This window comes from Ammospiza caudacuta, chromosome 2 (assembly GCF_027887145.1).
Source record: "Ammospiza caudacuta isolate bAmmCau1 chromosome 2, bAmmCau1.pri, whole genome shotgun sequence".
NCBI lineage: Eukaryota > Metazoa > Chordata > Aves > Passeriformes > Passerellidae > Ammospiza > Ammospiza caudacuta.
In genome coordinates this window covers 57,346,728-57,362,214 of record NC_080594.1, presented here as the reverse complement: position 1 = coordinate 57,362,214, position 15,487 = coordinate 57,346,728, and the positions used below count along the sequence as shown (strand labels likewise).

The 15,487-nt window shown below is 42.8% G+C and overlaps 1 protein-coding gene across 1 annotated transcript in view; it reads left to right on the top strand.

Annotated features, from left to right (window-relative positions):
* The window catches only part of FAM124A (family with sequence similarity 124 member A), a 37,262-nt gene extending 23,652 nt beyond the window's left edge, over nt 1–13,610 (top strand). Inside the window, exons 3-4 of the mRNA XM_058800409.1 lie at nt 3,143–3,882; nt 12,813–13,610. Of these exons, the coding sequence (XP_058656392.1) occupies nt 3,143–3,882; nt 12,813–13,610 (1,538 nt within the window). The remainder of the gene's footprint in view (nt 1–3,142; nt 3,883–12,812) is intronic.
* Nucleotides 13,611–15,487: the final 1,877 nt, after the last annotated feature.

Below are 15,487 nucleotides of genomic sequence, written 5' to 3'. Positions count from 1 at the left end.
CACCAAAAGGAGGTAGTTGGCACAGGCAGACTTGACAGGACCCACTGCTTTCTTTCAGATTGTCTTACTGACGAAAATGTCTTGGTTTCTGGGCAGGAAGAGCCACAGGGCTGGACAACCATTCTGCTTTGCAGGACTTTCTTTTATCTCAGCTCAGCAATATTGCATCAGCAACAAAATAAAAATAACATGTACAGAAGGACACATACCATCATAAAATATCAGGGCCACCTTCCACTCCCAGCCTTAAGAGGTCAAGTGTAACAGCTCCACAGCATTTGGGCTGACTGGCTGCTTTAGCCTCTCATGGGTGGTTAACAGTACCTAGCAGAGGAGTAGAAAGTTTAGAATTGTAAAGTACTTTTTGAATCCTGTTAGTAATTACCTCTTAGCGAAGTTAGTGCTTTGCCAACTCAAAGAGACCTAATCCCCTTCTGTCATAGGAAGAGAAAAAATGTAATAGCTGTGAGAACTGTGAAGCTTATTTTCAAATAGATGCCTCAGCATTTTGATATTTTCTGTGGGATTAACTGGTAACACAGGAAGGCTAATACATATGCAGAGCTTTCATTAGCTTCTGTAACAATTTGCCCCGGGGCAAATTGAACTGTGTCATGAGAAATGGTGTTGTTTCCCCTCCTTCTTTGTCAGATGAAGGAAAAAGACTTGTTAGCAACATAGAAACAATTTGCAACTTGTTGTCATTTCAGGGAAGGTTTGTCCTTGCCTCATATTTCTGCTTAAGTTTCTCTTTTTCTCACCCAAACAGAAAGGGCTGCCATTTTAGAGGCACAGAAGCCACATAATGAAACATGTTAAAGCATCTGTGCTAACATAAAATAGGACTAAAGCTCCTTCTGTACTGATCGGCTGCACTCACATAGTTGCTGATAGCTCAAAAAGAAGAGATGATTTGCTCTGCTCTGTGTATCTCTGGCTCCTAAGGATGGCTTTGTGCTGTGCCTCTGAGGCTGCTCCTGCGAGCATCTGGTGCTGATGGGCACAGGCAGCGATGGCTGCAGAATACTAATGCTGCCACTGGCTCCCACCAGGCTCCACTTCTGAAAAATGCTTCAGCCATTCAGTGTCCATGCAACATGCTGAGCAACAGGAGGCTAGAAAAGCCGTGCTCAGGGATTTTTATTTTTTTTTTTAATGCAGAGCAAGAAGCTGACAGAAATGATGGCTCTGTGCTTCACATTGTTGTGCCCAGGCTTCTTTCAGAGCTGCAGTCATTTATATGCATAAATATCAAGCCTGTCACTTGTTGCAGGCTTTGATAGCATTTGTGTAACAAAGGAATCAGAGAGAGAAAAAAGCTGAACATCTTCTATTCCAGCCTTAGAAAATGAATGGCTGTGTCGTTATCAGGTTTCAGGTTTTATTAGATCGCTGTCCTCTGCAATTTGTTTTCCTTCCTGTTCTGCTGTCCAATGTAGAGGACCACGAGAGGACCTCCCGCCAATGCCCTTTTGTCTTTCTCCCATGCTGTGACTCCCCACAGGGGGTATCTCTAAGAATTACCTACCAGTAATGATTGCCACAGCAAAGCCTCTTGCCACATACTGACCCCGTTTTTCTTTTTGCTTCCATTTTTTTTTCTTCCATTAGCCATCTGACAAAGTCACTCCACATCACCCATTTCATGCAGGGATACCAGAACTCTGCTGTAATTGTATTTTTGATTACTTACTTGGTTTTTCTTTATCTCCCCTAGGCAAGATGCACACTTGCTATTTGCTCTGCATGCCATATCTTTCTGCAGTTCTAAATTGAGGCCGACATTGTATTTACCAGTCATCCCTCTCTGCAAAGCTGTGCAGTTGCATCTAAATTTTCTCTGGGTCTTGCAGCTATTCTATATTGAAAGACAACTAAAATACACTACTCGCACAAAGCTGCTTTTCCATTAAAGCAATTGGTGAAGTATCACAAGAATGTTGTTCTGATGCCAGGAGGGAGGAGGGAGAGGTTTGTACTGATTGCTAATAGGAGGGGGAATAGCCTTTGAGACAATCCCCTTATTAAATGTGGTCTGCACAATGAAAAGCTTGGGAAGCCTTTCCAAGGCTTCTCACATTTAGGCTTTGTGCCCAAGCTCAGGGTCTCAGACATGGAGGTGGTTTCAGAATACCACACAAGGGGAACCGTTTCAGCAAAAATATCAAGGTTACTTGAGTAATTTATTAAAGTGCCTTGGATCACCATGCCTCTTTATTGGCATGTAACTCCAGCAGAAAAAGCAACAATTTCTCCCTAGCCCTCAAACCAGCCATTGCTCTGCTGGGCTCTCAAAGTTCCAGGCACAAACAAGAGATAGAGCCCCTCTGAACATTGCCAAGGTTAACTAGAAGTCTTTTTTTCCCCCTGAGTAAGTGTAACTTTTTGTTCCTCCTCCCTTCACAAGTCTTCCCTAATCTTAAGAAAACCTTGAAGCAGTAGTATTACAGTCTGAAGATATAAACAGTGCAGGATTTATAGGGACAAGTACTATATTATCCTAAAGAAGGACCTATATGCCTGAAGGCTTGTCTGCTTTTTTTTTTTTTTTTTTTACCAGCTGTATCAGTGGGTCTAATAAAAGATACTACCTTTCCCAACAATCATTGCCTTACTTAGTAGAATAGTTGCCTCCAGGACATGAAACATTTAACTGTGTGTAAAACTCCAGTGTCAGGGTGATAGAGCTCAATGGTGTGATTTCCATGTCCTGAGCCAGCTGGCAAAAATGAAAGTAAGGTGGGATGAACACTTTCCACCCTTATCATTCTGCACATCATTAATGTCCCTTACACCCCCACTCTACACCAGTATTTTTGTCTTTCTTACCTCTTCCTACCTGTTCCTGTATGGAACAGGTCTTTTCCAACAAATAAATGCATGTTGACTAGCGTCTTTTGGATGCTGTCTTGGAGAAACAGCATGTCTTACAGTGTGCTTAGTGAAACTTTTCTGATTATTTTCTTGGTTGCTATATCACTGTACATTTTTTGTTGTTGTTTGCTACAAGTGAGATTCAGAGAGCGGGAGAAAAAGAAAAGCCCACTGTGGCTGAGTAGACTGTTTTTCCTTTAAGGGTCACCTAAGTGTTGTAACTTGGTTGCAAATCTTAAAGGACTTTTTCTGTTTTTTAACATTTCAGGTGAACTTTCTGTGGAAGGCATACAAGACCCATTCCTTGTTAGTGTCCATATTATCACAGACCCAGGTGAATCCAGGACTCTTCAGCAGGCCATTGATAAGCTTCTAGCCTGGATCCACCCAGACCTGCAGCTGTTTCGGGTCTCAGAAAGGCGGGTGCCCAGGAAGCGCAGGAAGCCACTCAAGGCCGGCGTTTCTCAGCCAGCCCTCGCTGTCATCCTGTTCCTGCAGGAGGAGTACGGGGAAGAGCCCATCTTGCAGCTCCATGAGACTTTTCAGCGGCCACCTTGGCATTACCACCACACAGAGCTAATGCATGGGAAGTTCCTCCCTTACATGCCTTGCAGCCAAGACTTTTACACTCTGGCTCCAGAGACTCCTCTGTGGGCCATCCGCCCAGTGCACTACGGGAAGGAAATGATCCGCTTCACCATATACTGCAGGAATGAGAACTTTGTGGACATTTTGAAATTGTATGAGTTAATACTGAAAAGACCAATGTGTCAGAAAAAAGCAGACTTCTGTGTTTTTCCTGTCTATTCTAACTTGGAAATAGACATTCAGTTTTCTTTAAAAAAACTCCCAAAGGGACAAGTTCCAGTGAGGACAGAGTCAGCCGTGCTGGAGTTCAGAGTGAGAGATGTGGGGCAGCTCGTGCCTCTCTTGCCCAACCCTTGCAGCCCCATCAGTGAAGGCAGGTGGCAGACAGAAGACCACGATGGAAATAGGATCCTTTTGCAGGTAAACTCAGTATACAGGGAAATAGAAGCATATTTCTTGGTTTTGTGCAGGAAAGCTTATCCTGCACTGACAGTTGCCCTTTTGTTGGTTGGCTGGTTGGTTTTTTTGCTTTATCCTTGGAGCAAGAGCCAGGACAGTACTGCTGAAAAAAGAATTTGAAACCCCTTGCTGTGTTGTGTAACTGATCACAAAAGCAGTGAATGATGTTAGCCAGATATCAGTCAACCTCAGTTTATGCTAAGAGTGATGTGAGATGAGATAGCAGTTTTAAAAAATGAGAGAGAAGGAATTATGAGCCCAAGTGGAGAAATCATAGCTGGTGAGTGTAGTTTTATAAGCGGTATGGGCACAGAACTGACAGGGAGTTTTAAAATAGCCCTCAGTTATGAGATTTTTATGGGAGACAAGCAGAAGTCCTAATGGTACTCATTATTTTCTGGCATCATTGAGAGACAAACTGCATCTCTCTTTTGCACAGTGATTATCAGGATGAAGAGAGAGGTGATGAAGGAAAAGAAATGCATTCTGAAGAGCAACCTAAGAGAGACATTCCCACTGACTCTCTTTTTGAACTAACCTCAAGTGCTCATAACCAAATCCTGGGAGTTTTTTTGTCAGGACATCTGTAGGCACCATATCTGGGCAATATGTCAGCATGCTCTGCTTCACCCCACCACATCCAAGGGAGATAAAAGATAAGCAGCAAACTCTTAACAGCTGCCTACCCTGCAGAGGGGTAACTGTGGCAATCCAGAGCCAGGTTAATGGGCATTCTTGCACTGCAGAGGTTTTTATTGCTGCTTACATTCAAGTCAAGGAGCACAGTCCTTCACCTTTATAAGGCTGTTGTTCAGATTTCAAAGGGTATTCTTTTGGAGTGAATTCCATTTCCGTGGCTTGTCCAGTTGCCTGACCTCGTTTCTGTGGAGGACACATTGTGGGTGCCATCCTTGCCCCATACAGACCTCTCGGCTTGCAGAGAGGTGTGTGCAACCCTCTGTAGCACAGTGCCTCTGGGTTTGTAGTTCCTGGGACTGAAATTCCAGGTACACAGGGCATCTCTGTTCCACTGAGTCACATCCAGGTGGTAGTGGAACCTTTCAATGCTGTTTTGCAGTTGCCACCATCAGAAATCCCGTGCCAGAGCTGAATAACATTTCTAAAGGGCTGAGGAGGCCAGCTTCCTTCCCCATATGGCAAGCCAGTCACCAATTTGTCAGGGTTGCTGATTGCACTTCAGGCATATCTGTGTTAGCCTGAGATAAGCTGCAAACTGAATCTGACATGTCATCACCAAACTTATACACAGTAACCACACTCATCTATATTCTCTTTTCCCTGCTCTTTCTCAGGAGGTTTCTGCTGTGTGGTACAACTTTGGTTTATGGGACCTTACACTGGTTTCAAGCAAATTGAAGGGAAGGGTAAAAACAAACAAAAAAATAGGGTTTCTTAATAGGGCTTTTGGTTTAAAGCCAGCAAATTTTCAGAAGTAACAACTGTCAGGCAGTACAGAGGTAAAGTGAGACTTGCTGAGCAAAGAAAATCAGAATAAGATTTTAGCCATATGAACCAAAAGAGAGGAGTAGACACCTGCCTAAGTATGGCCTGCAAATACAATTGATTTTCATTTCTCTTTTTGGTGAGGATGATCACTCTGAACAGGAGGACAAAATGGCAAATGAGAATGAAGTTACATAAATGGAATTTATCACTCTGGAAGTTTGGTGAAGCAAAAGAAGTTTAGTATATGCAAAGTGGAAGGAAAACAGAGACTTTGGATCTAATTTATACCATTTTAAAATCATGAAAACTAGGTCCTGGTGTATGGGTTTTAAGCAAGTCTGTACAATAAGAAGTGGAGCTCTAAGGCTAAGTCAAAGGGAAAATTTCCTGTTACTCAGATCCCTACAGCCACCAGTGCAACATGACCATGAAAAGAAAATCGCAGTCCCTGGTGTGTACCAGAGTGACTGTGCCATAGGAAGCATGGGAGGTTGCACAGGATCCCAAGAGCCACACCTGTCTTCAGCTCTGGACTCCGGAAAGGTGACCTCAGAAAGTGCAGGAACAGGGAAGGGCTCTCCTCACATGCAGAGGAATGGAGAAACAGCCCTGCAATGGGAAACTGGAAGAGTAGGGTCACCTAAGCCCAATCAAAGTAAGTCTGAAGGGAGCTCTGGCTTGAAGACAGAGCACATGATAAACAGCAGGAGCAGGAAAAGGCTGGTTTACTCAATTATTGTTTTGATACAGGAACAAGAATCTACCAATAAATAGATTTTAGTACACATTCATAGTTAACTGCATAACAGCCAGCAGGTGCAAGCAGGTTAATACCTGACTTTAAGGCAGGATGGTCAGTTAGGGAGAGGAAATGATGGAGCATGGGTTATAGGAAACACTGGATTTGGTGATCCATGAACTCCTTATACTAATTTAATTCATTCTAATTTAAAGCAATTATAATATCTGCCTTTGAAAGTAACAAGATTACATTTTGACTTCTCACAGAGTTGCTATTAGCAATATTTTCCATGCCACAGCATTGATGATAACTTTGACTTCCTCCCAGTTATATAAACTTAAACAATGACCTCTCAGTACTTTTCAGTCTCCATATCAGTTGATAATTAGTAATCATCAGAATGGTTTTGTTTACTTTATACAGATACTGCACCTTTTTAAAATTATAATTGTACCAAAAATTATAGGTTAACATCCCTGTTAAATTGCAGGCAGTGTTTAAAGTTTGAAGTCTGAGTATACCTCCATGTTTAAGCTAATGAAATGTGACCTCTTGCTTGTCCTGACAGGGACTTGGATACTTGCCAGCCAGATTGATCCATGTTCTTAATCCATTTTGCAAATGCAATTATCAGGGGGCTTAGATAAAGTCAGTTCAAGAGACAACAAAGTTATTCATGGGTAAGATAAATCTGTTTAATGCCAAGAAACTATTCCCTCATTTGCAGGGAAGCCCTTGAGAATTATTTTGTCACAGTAGCTTTTACACATTGGCAAGTTGCTCCAAGGGTGCAGCCATATGACAGCTGAGGTACAGGGTTCAGCTGGCTGGAGCAGGAGCAAGGCTTAGGAACACGATTGCATCCTGTGGGATGACACCCACTGTGCTTCACCAGAGCTCAGCCCAGAAGCAGGAGCTCTGGGGAGCTTTTGGCAGAGCAGTGGGAAGAACATGTAAATAATGGAGCTAAGAATATGCCATGTAATAGTATGCTGAGTGCACTGCTGGGTTTATAGGTCTTGTCCAGATTCTTGGCTGCCTCTGGGCATAATCCACACAGAGACAGATGAAGTGCTAATCAACTTGCAGTCCTGGCAATGCAGTGTGGGAAGCAGGAAAGGTTGGTAACTGATTGGACTGGCTTGGCCATGCATGTTTGGGAAGCAAGGATAGTGAGCAGAGAGGAGAAAGTGCACAGATGGCTTCTTTAAATTATGATAGCATCTCTGGATAGAGTAGGGAAAGTAAAATAATATTTTGGCAGGATTTCCTAGCCACTCTGCATGAGATGGAACATGCAGACCCAGAAGGAAGGTGGACACCAGAAAAATTAATATCTTACCTAGGCAGAGACTTAGCACTTGAGCATAGGACCTGCTGCTGTTTTACATGCCAGAGAGTCCCTGTGCAGTTTATGAGAATGCTATTTTCTGCCTACTGCTGCTTTTTAAGGCATCCTTGAAATAACACTGCAAATGTAAACAGATCACAGCTTATGAGGAGGTAGAGGGATTCTATTTTTAGCTGATTTGCTGAATTAATCGGCCAATGTTCTTATCTGTATGGGCAACTGTAATCTTGAGTTGAGAATTGGTGTCAAGTGCTTCAGGAGCAGAGGTAGCAGCCATAACTGGCACAAGGAGCTGGGACAAGAGGACTCAGTTATGTACAAGTGGAGAAGAGAAATAAAGGCAGCTAAAGCAAGGTCAGAGAAGGCAAAAAGACAAAAACAGGCAAAGAAAGGGCACTTTTGCAGAGAACAGTTCAGTCTGCAGGAAGGAAAATGGAGGTCAGAAAAGATCTCAAGCTTGTTGAATTATTATACATAATAGTTCAGAAAGAGCAGAATTGAGCATAAAGAGGAAGAAAGGCAAGAAAAGCATCCACTGGCACAGGCTGCCCAGAGAAGTTGTGAATGCCCCATCCCTGGCAGTGTTCAAGGCCAGGTTGGATGGGGCTTTGAGCAGCCTGGTCTAGTGGAAGGTGTCCCAGCCCATGGCAGGGGGGGTTGTAGCTATACAATCTTTCAAGTTTCTTCTAACCAAACTGTTCTATGTCTTATGATAGGCAAGAATGTGTACAGGGCACCTTTACAAAAATTATATTTATCTTCTTCTGAAGATGATGAAAAAGACACACTTTTAGAGCAAAAATTTACTCGGTTTAGGGAGGTGCCACGAACTGATTTAATTAATCTGCAAATCTAATACTAGTCTCCTGTTTTACAAAATATTTTATTCTATTTTTTCATTTCCTTTTTGTGACATAAGTGTTTGGTTCTCCTTAATGCTAATGTCTGGGTTTTTGGGGAGCATGGAGAATCAGTCCCTTAACTCCTATAAGAGATTTTTACTTGTTTTTCTTCAGCCTAAGGTGCTTTATCCAGTTAAGTTCTATGGCATACTAGGATCTCTTACAAATCTATACATGCAGCAAAAATTCTTGAGAATGAATATATTTTATGTTACAAAGCACTCAGCTTTTCTATTTCTGTAAACACATTATAAGCCGCTTTTCAAATAGGTTCAATTTTTAATCAAATTTGTGCATTTTGCCTTTTTGAAATGGTGTGCTTCTGACTATTTGCCTCTCAAGTAAAACTTATTATGATGATACTGAGGACTAATCTCTGCCACTTTTTCTTGTGTTGATTTTTTTTCTCCTGGATCAGTTCCACTGGTTTTAATACAATTAAACAAACACCATCACACTCCTGTTGAGCAAGGCAGGCAAAATCAGGGCTCGAGATGGTGATGTCATTGCTGTGCTTGCTGGGTCCTGACCTCAGCAATGCCTTGCTGGCAGCTCTTAATGCAGATAATGCTTAAGGAGATCTCTATCTGCTTTCTTAAAAAGCAGATAACTTAAAATAGATTGCAGCGACATTCAGTTGGGTCCTGGCAGCCCAAGCTGAAAGTGCATTTCTGAAAGGTTCACCCCAAGTTGTTTATGGCATTCCCGGATATTCATCATGGAATTCTTCTGCAGCCCATTGTAAAACACAAAGACTCTAAATCCCTCCAGGCTTCACAAAGATTTGTGCAGAGATTATAAATGAGCAGCAGATTAGCACCAGATGAAAAAAATCTGTTCTGTTAGAGAGCTAATCTGTTCAGTCAGTGGCCGGGTTTGCTGCACATCTTTGTGGCAAGGTCTGACAAATCCACCTCCCTGCATTTGGAATTTTTGTCAAAATCAATGTGCCACTTTGCCTTGTGCCTTTGTCCTCTCAGATGACTGATGCCCTCTTGCCCTGTGCTTGTGCCTGTTGCAGGCAGCATGGCTGTGCCAGGCAGCAAGGAGGCAACAGGCAATGCTGAGAGTGTTAGCAAGCTGTGAGAAGGCTGATGATGAGGAACTGAAAAAGAAAATAACTCAGAAAAGATGCAGCTGTTTTCAAAGGCAGTGGCAGGATTAAGGGGGCAGAGAAGGCTCCTCCAGAAGCTGAAGAGAGGAGCAGTCACATGAGCTCATAGGCTGTGTGCAGCACTCGGTGTGCCATCCCAAGGTGGCACAGGGAGCGCAGTCATGGCCTTGGCACAGGACAAGGAGCTAGTTTTACCTGACTTTTAATCCTGGCTAAATCACTGAATCCCCTCTGTGATCTCTGACAAGCTAGAGAATGTAGATATAGAAAAGTCTTATTAGTCCACATAATCCAGTTCTCTACAATACAGGATTAGCCTGTAATCTTTGTTCACTAGTATCTCATGGGATGGAGCTTCTGACACACTACCTGTGTGTCTACACTCTTCTACCTGTAGCATATCACTGCTGCTTTTCCTGTCTGGTGTTCTCACAGCCAGGAAAGCCTTCAGTTACATTCCTTTTAAGATTAAAGTATTAAAATAATATCTCCCCATTATTTCCCCATTTCTGCCCATATAATGAAGAGCAGCGTTGGAAAATAGGTCTTTTAAATCTTAACTCGTCTAAAAAAATGATTGAGGTGAGCAGTTCCTCCTATAAACAGCTGTTCAGAAATGAGCTGTGTTAGTGATGTCGCTCAGTCTGCCCTGCAGGCAACCATTCTGGGGACAGGATGTGCTTGCTCCCTTCTCCTCACCACCCACCACTGCCTCCTGCCAGGCCAGCTGGGCTTGACCAGGAGCTATGACCCAGGAGCAAGATTAACAGCAAATATTTTGTATAAAATGAAGTGCCTCCATCTATCTGCAGAAACTAGGAACTAGGAAAAAGAACTGGGACAAAAAGGTTTAAAATAGCAAAACCCTAAATCTAACATCTTACCTAAAGTAGATTGCCAGCTACAGTGTGTGTTCTCACTGTAGTACAGCCCAAGGACATAGAAAACAATTCAGCTAACCAACCCCACACAAGAATTTTTTCAGGGAAAGCTGAATTGCTCTCCAGACCCCGCTGGCTGTATTAAGTAGACAGCTAAATCTCATTTATGATGTCTGTGGACTCTGCCTGGCAAATGTGTGGTAGACAGGTGGCATGGCCTGCACAAGGTAAAGGTACTGGCCCCAGAATTCTCTGCAGTGCAAGGATAGATCTGTTCCCCAAATGATTTTGGGAATTGATTCCTTGAGCATGGTGGCTGAGTTCATGTAGCGTATCTCATAGCAGAGTTACTGCAGAAAAAAAAAAAAAGGTAGCTTTTGTTAATGCTAACAAATTTAGGACTGTTTTCTTGGTCAAATACATCAAAGAAGTGCAGGACTTTCAGCATGTCAGATTCTTATTTCTGCGTTATCCAAAAATGTATTTAGTTAAGAAACAGCTAGTGGACAAGCTTTTTGTCTTACAGAGTAATTTTTAAACAAATTGGCTCACATATTGCACTAATAAAATAGTGTTATTTGTAGAGGTCTAATGTGATTTCTGGCAAATGTTTTGTTGACAACTGACTATTACATTTGAGTCAGTTGGGTCCTTTGAGTCTTTTGAGTTAGTCTTTTGTCCTCAATTTCTTCCTTCATATAATTCTTTATGACATTAAGGGGAAACAGCCTACTATATTACACAGAAATAGGTTATGAAATAACACACCTTATTACAGATATATATATCCACATATATATATAATATACATATGTATATTTACTCATCTACAGTATCTAAATTACTTCTATGGTTTGGCTGTCCTATAATCTCTAGTAAGAAATCATGAAAGAACCAAGCATTTTTTGCAGATGTGGAAATTCTTTTTTTGCCCATAAAATCACTTCAATAAAAACCAGAATATGGCTATGACAGATCTGGGTCACTAAGACAATGTGATGTGCACTAGCAAGATGTTAGAAGCAGCAATGTATGGAGCTCTCTTAGAGACTGGGTACAAAGAACCTCCTTGGTTGCCAGGTCTCAGCTCTTTCTGTCATGTCATATAATCTGTTTGGTAAAATGAGCAGGCTCTGTCTTTATCCATTACTCACCCCAGAAGACTCTTCTCTTTCTGTTATTGTTTATAGAAATAAAGAAACCTTTTTTTGTTAAAGAAAAAGGGATTTTTGTTTCTTTGTTAAAGAAACTTTTTATTAGTTTGTGGTTCTGGGTTTTTTAATGGATAGTTCTTTTTTTTTTTTTTCTGTGGCTCTGTCATTTTCAGTTCAAATTTATTCTTTCTCACATAGGTGTGATTGTAATAATGTGGCGTATTCTAGATGAGACCAGAACAGTGTTGTCCACAGTGCTTTTTCAACTCACTTGAGACTGCCCAGTACCATGTTGTCACAGCCTTGTTGCTTTAATAGCAGAAAGGGATCAGGATGCCCAGTTCTTTCTCCTCTCCTGTTTCCAACTGACAAGTCCCATAGCTGAGATTATTGTTTATTCTCAAGGGTACAATCTTGCACTTTGTCCCTTTAGTTCCTGTCCCTTTTGGAGCAGAGATCAAGCATTTTTTATTATGCAAGAAATTCCATTAAGGAGACTTAAACTTTTTTAAAGGCTGATTTCTAAAAGCCTCACTGAAATAAGAAAAGGATGTTGGCTCATCATTTGTCACAGGTGCTTTCCCTGTTCAAATGCTTGAGTATCTGATGGGTAGGCAACTGAACCCTGCCCTGGGACTGGGATTCAGCTCCAGATTTGGGTCATAACCATGAGTTTGGGTCTTCAGTCTAGGTGTCTACAAGCAAACTGAACATGTGTCTGTAATGTCACTGTGAGCTAGTTGATAGAGCTGACTAGGTAAGAAAGAAAATGTGAAGGAGTTGAAAGAATTAGTAAATTTCCATTGAGAAGACAGAATGAATTTGCTGAAGGCTTTCTGATGTTTTAAAGGAGGACAAAACAAAACAACAAAAAAAAACGTTAGGAAGAAATGAGAAATTACAATTATATAATATACTTCTTCCATTTATTTATTATTTTCTTAAGCTGTCCACTAAAGTAGTAATGTTGGAAGACAGAATATGAATGAATCTGAGTAAGTCAATAGGAAGTGAGAAATTCAAGCTAGTGTAATTCAGCCCACAAGGCAAGGCTTCTCTACCATTTATTCTTGTTGTCTTTGAGGCTCCTTATGTAAATATTTGGGATTTTGGCAGGGTGGTTTGTCTTTGTTATTGAAGTGAAACATTTGCTGCAAGCACACTGACTGAAGTCTGCTTCATAATTATTTGCAGTAGCAACTCAGCAATGGAGACTCAGGGTTGTAAAATTGCCAATTCTGTATTAACGTGATCGTCTTCTTTCCCTCTCCCTACTGCAGCAAGCACACAGTTGGAGTAGGAAGTCTGCAAAGCAGAACAAGCAACTATATCCATCTGTGTCTACAGATTCCCACTTCACCACTCTGCCAGCCTTCCTTCCTCAGAGCCACCGATCTGTCTCTGAACTGCCACAAGAAATGGGTCCAAAAAAGGTACATCTCACAAATGGCCTTGGTCATTATCTTGGTTTCTCCCAGGAGGACTTGAGACACAGCAATCTAGGAGACTTCACACGCAGACCCAGGAGTGCCTCCAGCATTTCTTGGTCATTTCAACGAAGCAAGTCTCTGTTCTGCTTGCCCACAGTGAACTCCTCTTCAGCATCAGAGACATTTCATTTCAGTGAACCATTTCAATTTTTAAACACTGGGTCACCTGCAACCAGGTTAAAAACGTGGAAATGCAGCCCCAAGCTTAACATTGATGACTTAGAGCATGCCCAAGAGACTGATGTGGACACAGGGATGAAGCTGTCCTTCTCAGACCTGTCTGTGGTTTCTGCATACTCTGCCCTTAATGGGTTTTGCAGTGAGTTGGAAGACTCTCTTCCATCACAGAAACAAAGTGTCAGTAGGGCTAAACAGGCAGGCACCAGGGGAAGGCCTGCATCAGCCGTGTGCAATACTTTTGATTCAGTTGGTGGTTCACTGCCTTCTCTTTCAGAATGGTCTTCCAGCTCTTTCATGTCAGCATCTCTCTCCAAGCAACACAAACAGCCCTTGAGAGCAGCTCCCTGTTCTCTGGATGATCATGTTTGCCCAGCTTCGCCAGTTAATGAAGAAGAATTTTACATCTGAGGCTTCTCAAACTTACACCTTCCAGAGGAAAAGGGAATGACTTGAGAATAACAGCGGTGGGTCCACCCTGAGCTTACAGGTTATTTGCTGAGGAGAAGGTGATGCAGAAGTTTGTTAAATATGTGAAGAAAGTATTCAGAACCCTCTGAGATTGGCATTCCCAAACTGGGTAAAGAAGTCTGAGATTGCACCCTGTGTCTCTGTACTGGAGGATATGATCAGCACAGAGGCTTTTGCACAGCGGCGCAAGGTGGATGTTTCTGACCAGCCCTTGGACTGATGGTGAAGGAAATGCCAGAAGAGGCACACAGTATTCCATTTTAATTTGGCAGACAATGAAGACTAATATGTGAAAACAAACTACTTTAACTTTTCTGAGAAATTCCCTTAACTCAGGAAAGGTGGGGGGGAAATGGGGTCTTATTTCCCGTTCACAGGTTCCAAAGGCAGCTCTAAGCACAGCAGGTCCCAGCAGCACAGCTCCAGTAGGGTCAGACAAGAAGTTTCTTGTGAGGAAACACTTTCCTTCCATACTTTGAGAGCTGGCAGTGGTAAGGTGGGGCAGAATTACACAAACATCAAGGTTAGAAGAGATCTTCAAGATCATCTAAATCCAGGTGACAATCTAGCCCTACCATAATCACCCCTAAACAATATCCCCAAGTGCCACATCCAGACACCTCTTAAACTTTTCAGACACTGACCCCACCAACGCCCTGGACAATTTATTCTAAGGTCTATTTCAGTGAATATTTTTTTCCAAACATTCAATCTGACCCTCTCCTGGTGCAATTTAAAGCTGTTTCCTCTCATTGTTGCACTCAAGATATGGCAGAAGAGACCAACCCCCCCTTCACTGCAACCTCTTTTCTGGTAGTTGTAAAGATCAGTGAGGTAATCCTCCAAACTAAACAATCCCAGTTCTCTCAGCTGTTCCTTATCAGACTTTTGGTCCAAACCCTTCACCAGTTGCATTGCCCTTCTCTGGATGTGCTCCTGCCCCTCAATCTCCTTCCTGAATGGAGGGGCCCAGAACTGAGCACAAAGATTCAGGGTGCAGCTTTCACCAGTGCCAAGAACAGGGGTCCTGCTGGCCACGCTATTCCTGATATAGGCCAGGGTGCCGTTGTCCTTCTTGGCCGCCTGGGCACATGCTGGAGCATGTTCAGCTGGCTATTGACCACCACCCCAGGTCCTTTTCCAGCCACTCTTCCCCCAGCCTGTTGCAGTGCATGGGATTGTTTTAACCAAGTACAGGACCCAGCACTTGGATCACCTTACTGAACTCCACAAGACAGTCCTCAGACCATCAATCCAGTCTGTCACAATCCCTCTGGAGGGCCCTCCTGCCCTCCAGCAGATCAACACTCCCACCCAACTTGGTGTCGTCTGTGAACTTACTGAGTGAGGATGCACTCAATCCACTCATCCACATCATTAGTGAAGATGTGAAACAGAGCTGGTGCCACTGCTGAGCCCTGGGGAGCAGCAGCAGTCACCAGCAACCCACTGGATTTATTTCCATTCACCACCACTCTCTGGGCCTGGCCATCCAGCCAGTTTTATTCAGTTAAGAATCCACCCATCCAAGCCATGAGCAACCAGTTTCTCCAGGACAGTGCTGTGGGAGACAGTTCCAAATGATTTCCTGAAGTCTGGATAGACAACATCCACAGACTTTCCCTCACCTACTGAGTGGATCACATTGTCATAGAAGGAGATCAGGTTGGTCAAGCAGGACCTGCTTTTCATAAACCCATGCTGACTGGGCCTGAGCTCTTGGTTGTCCTGTACATGTCACGTGATGGCACTCAGGATGATCTTCTCCACGACTTTCCCGAGTGCCAAGGTCAGGCTGATAGGCCTGTGCTTCCCCA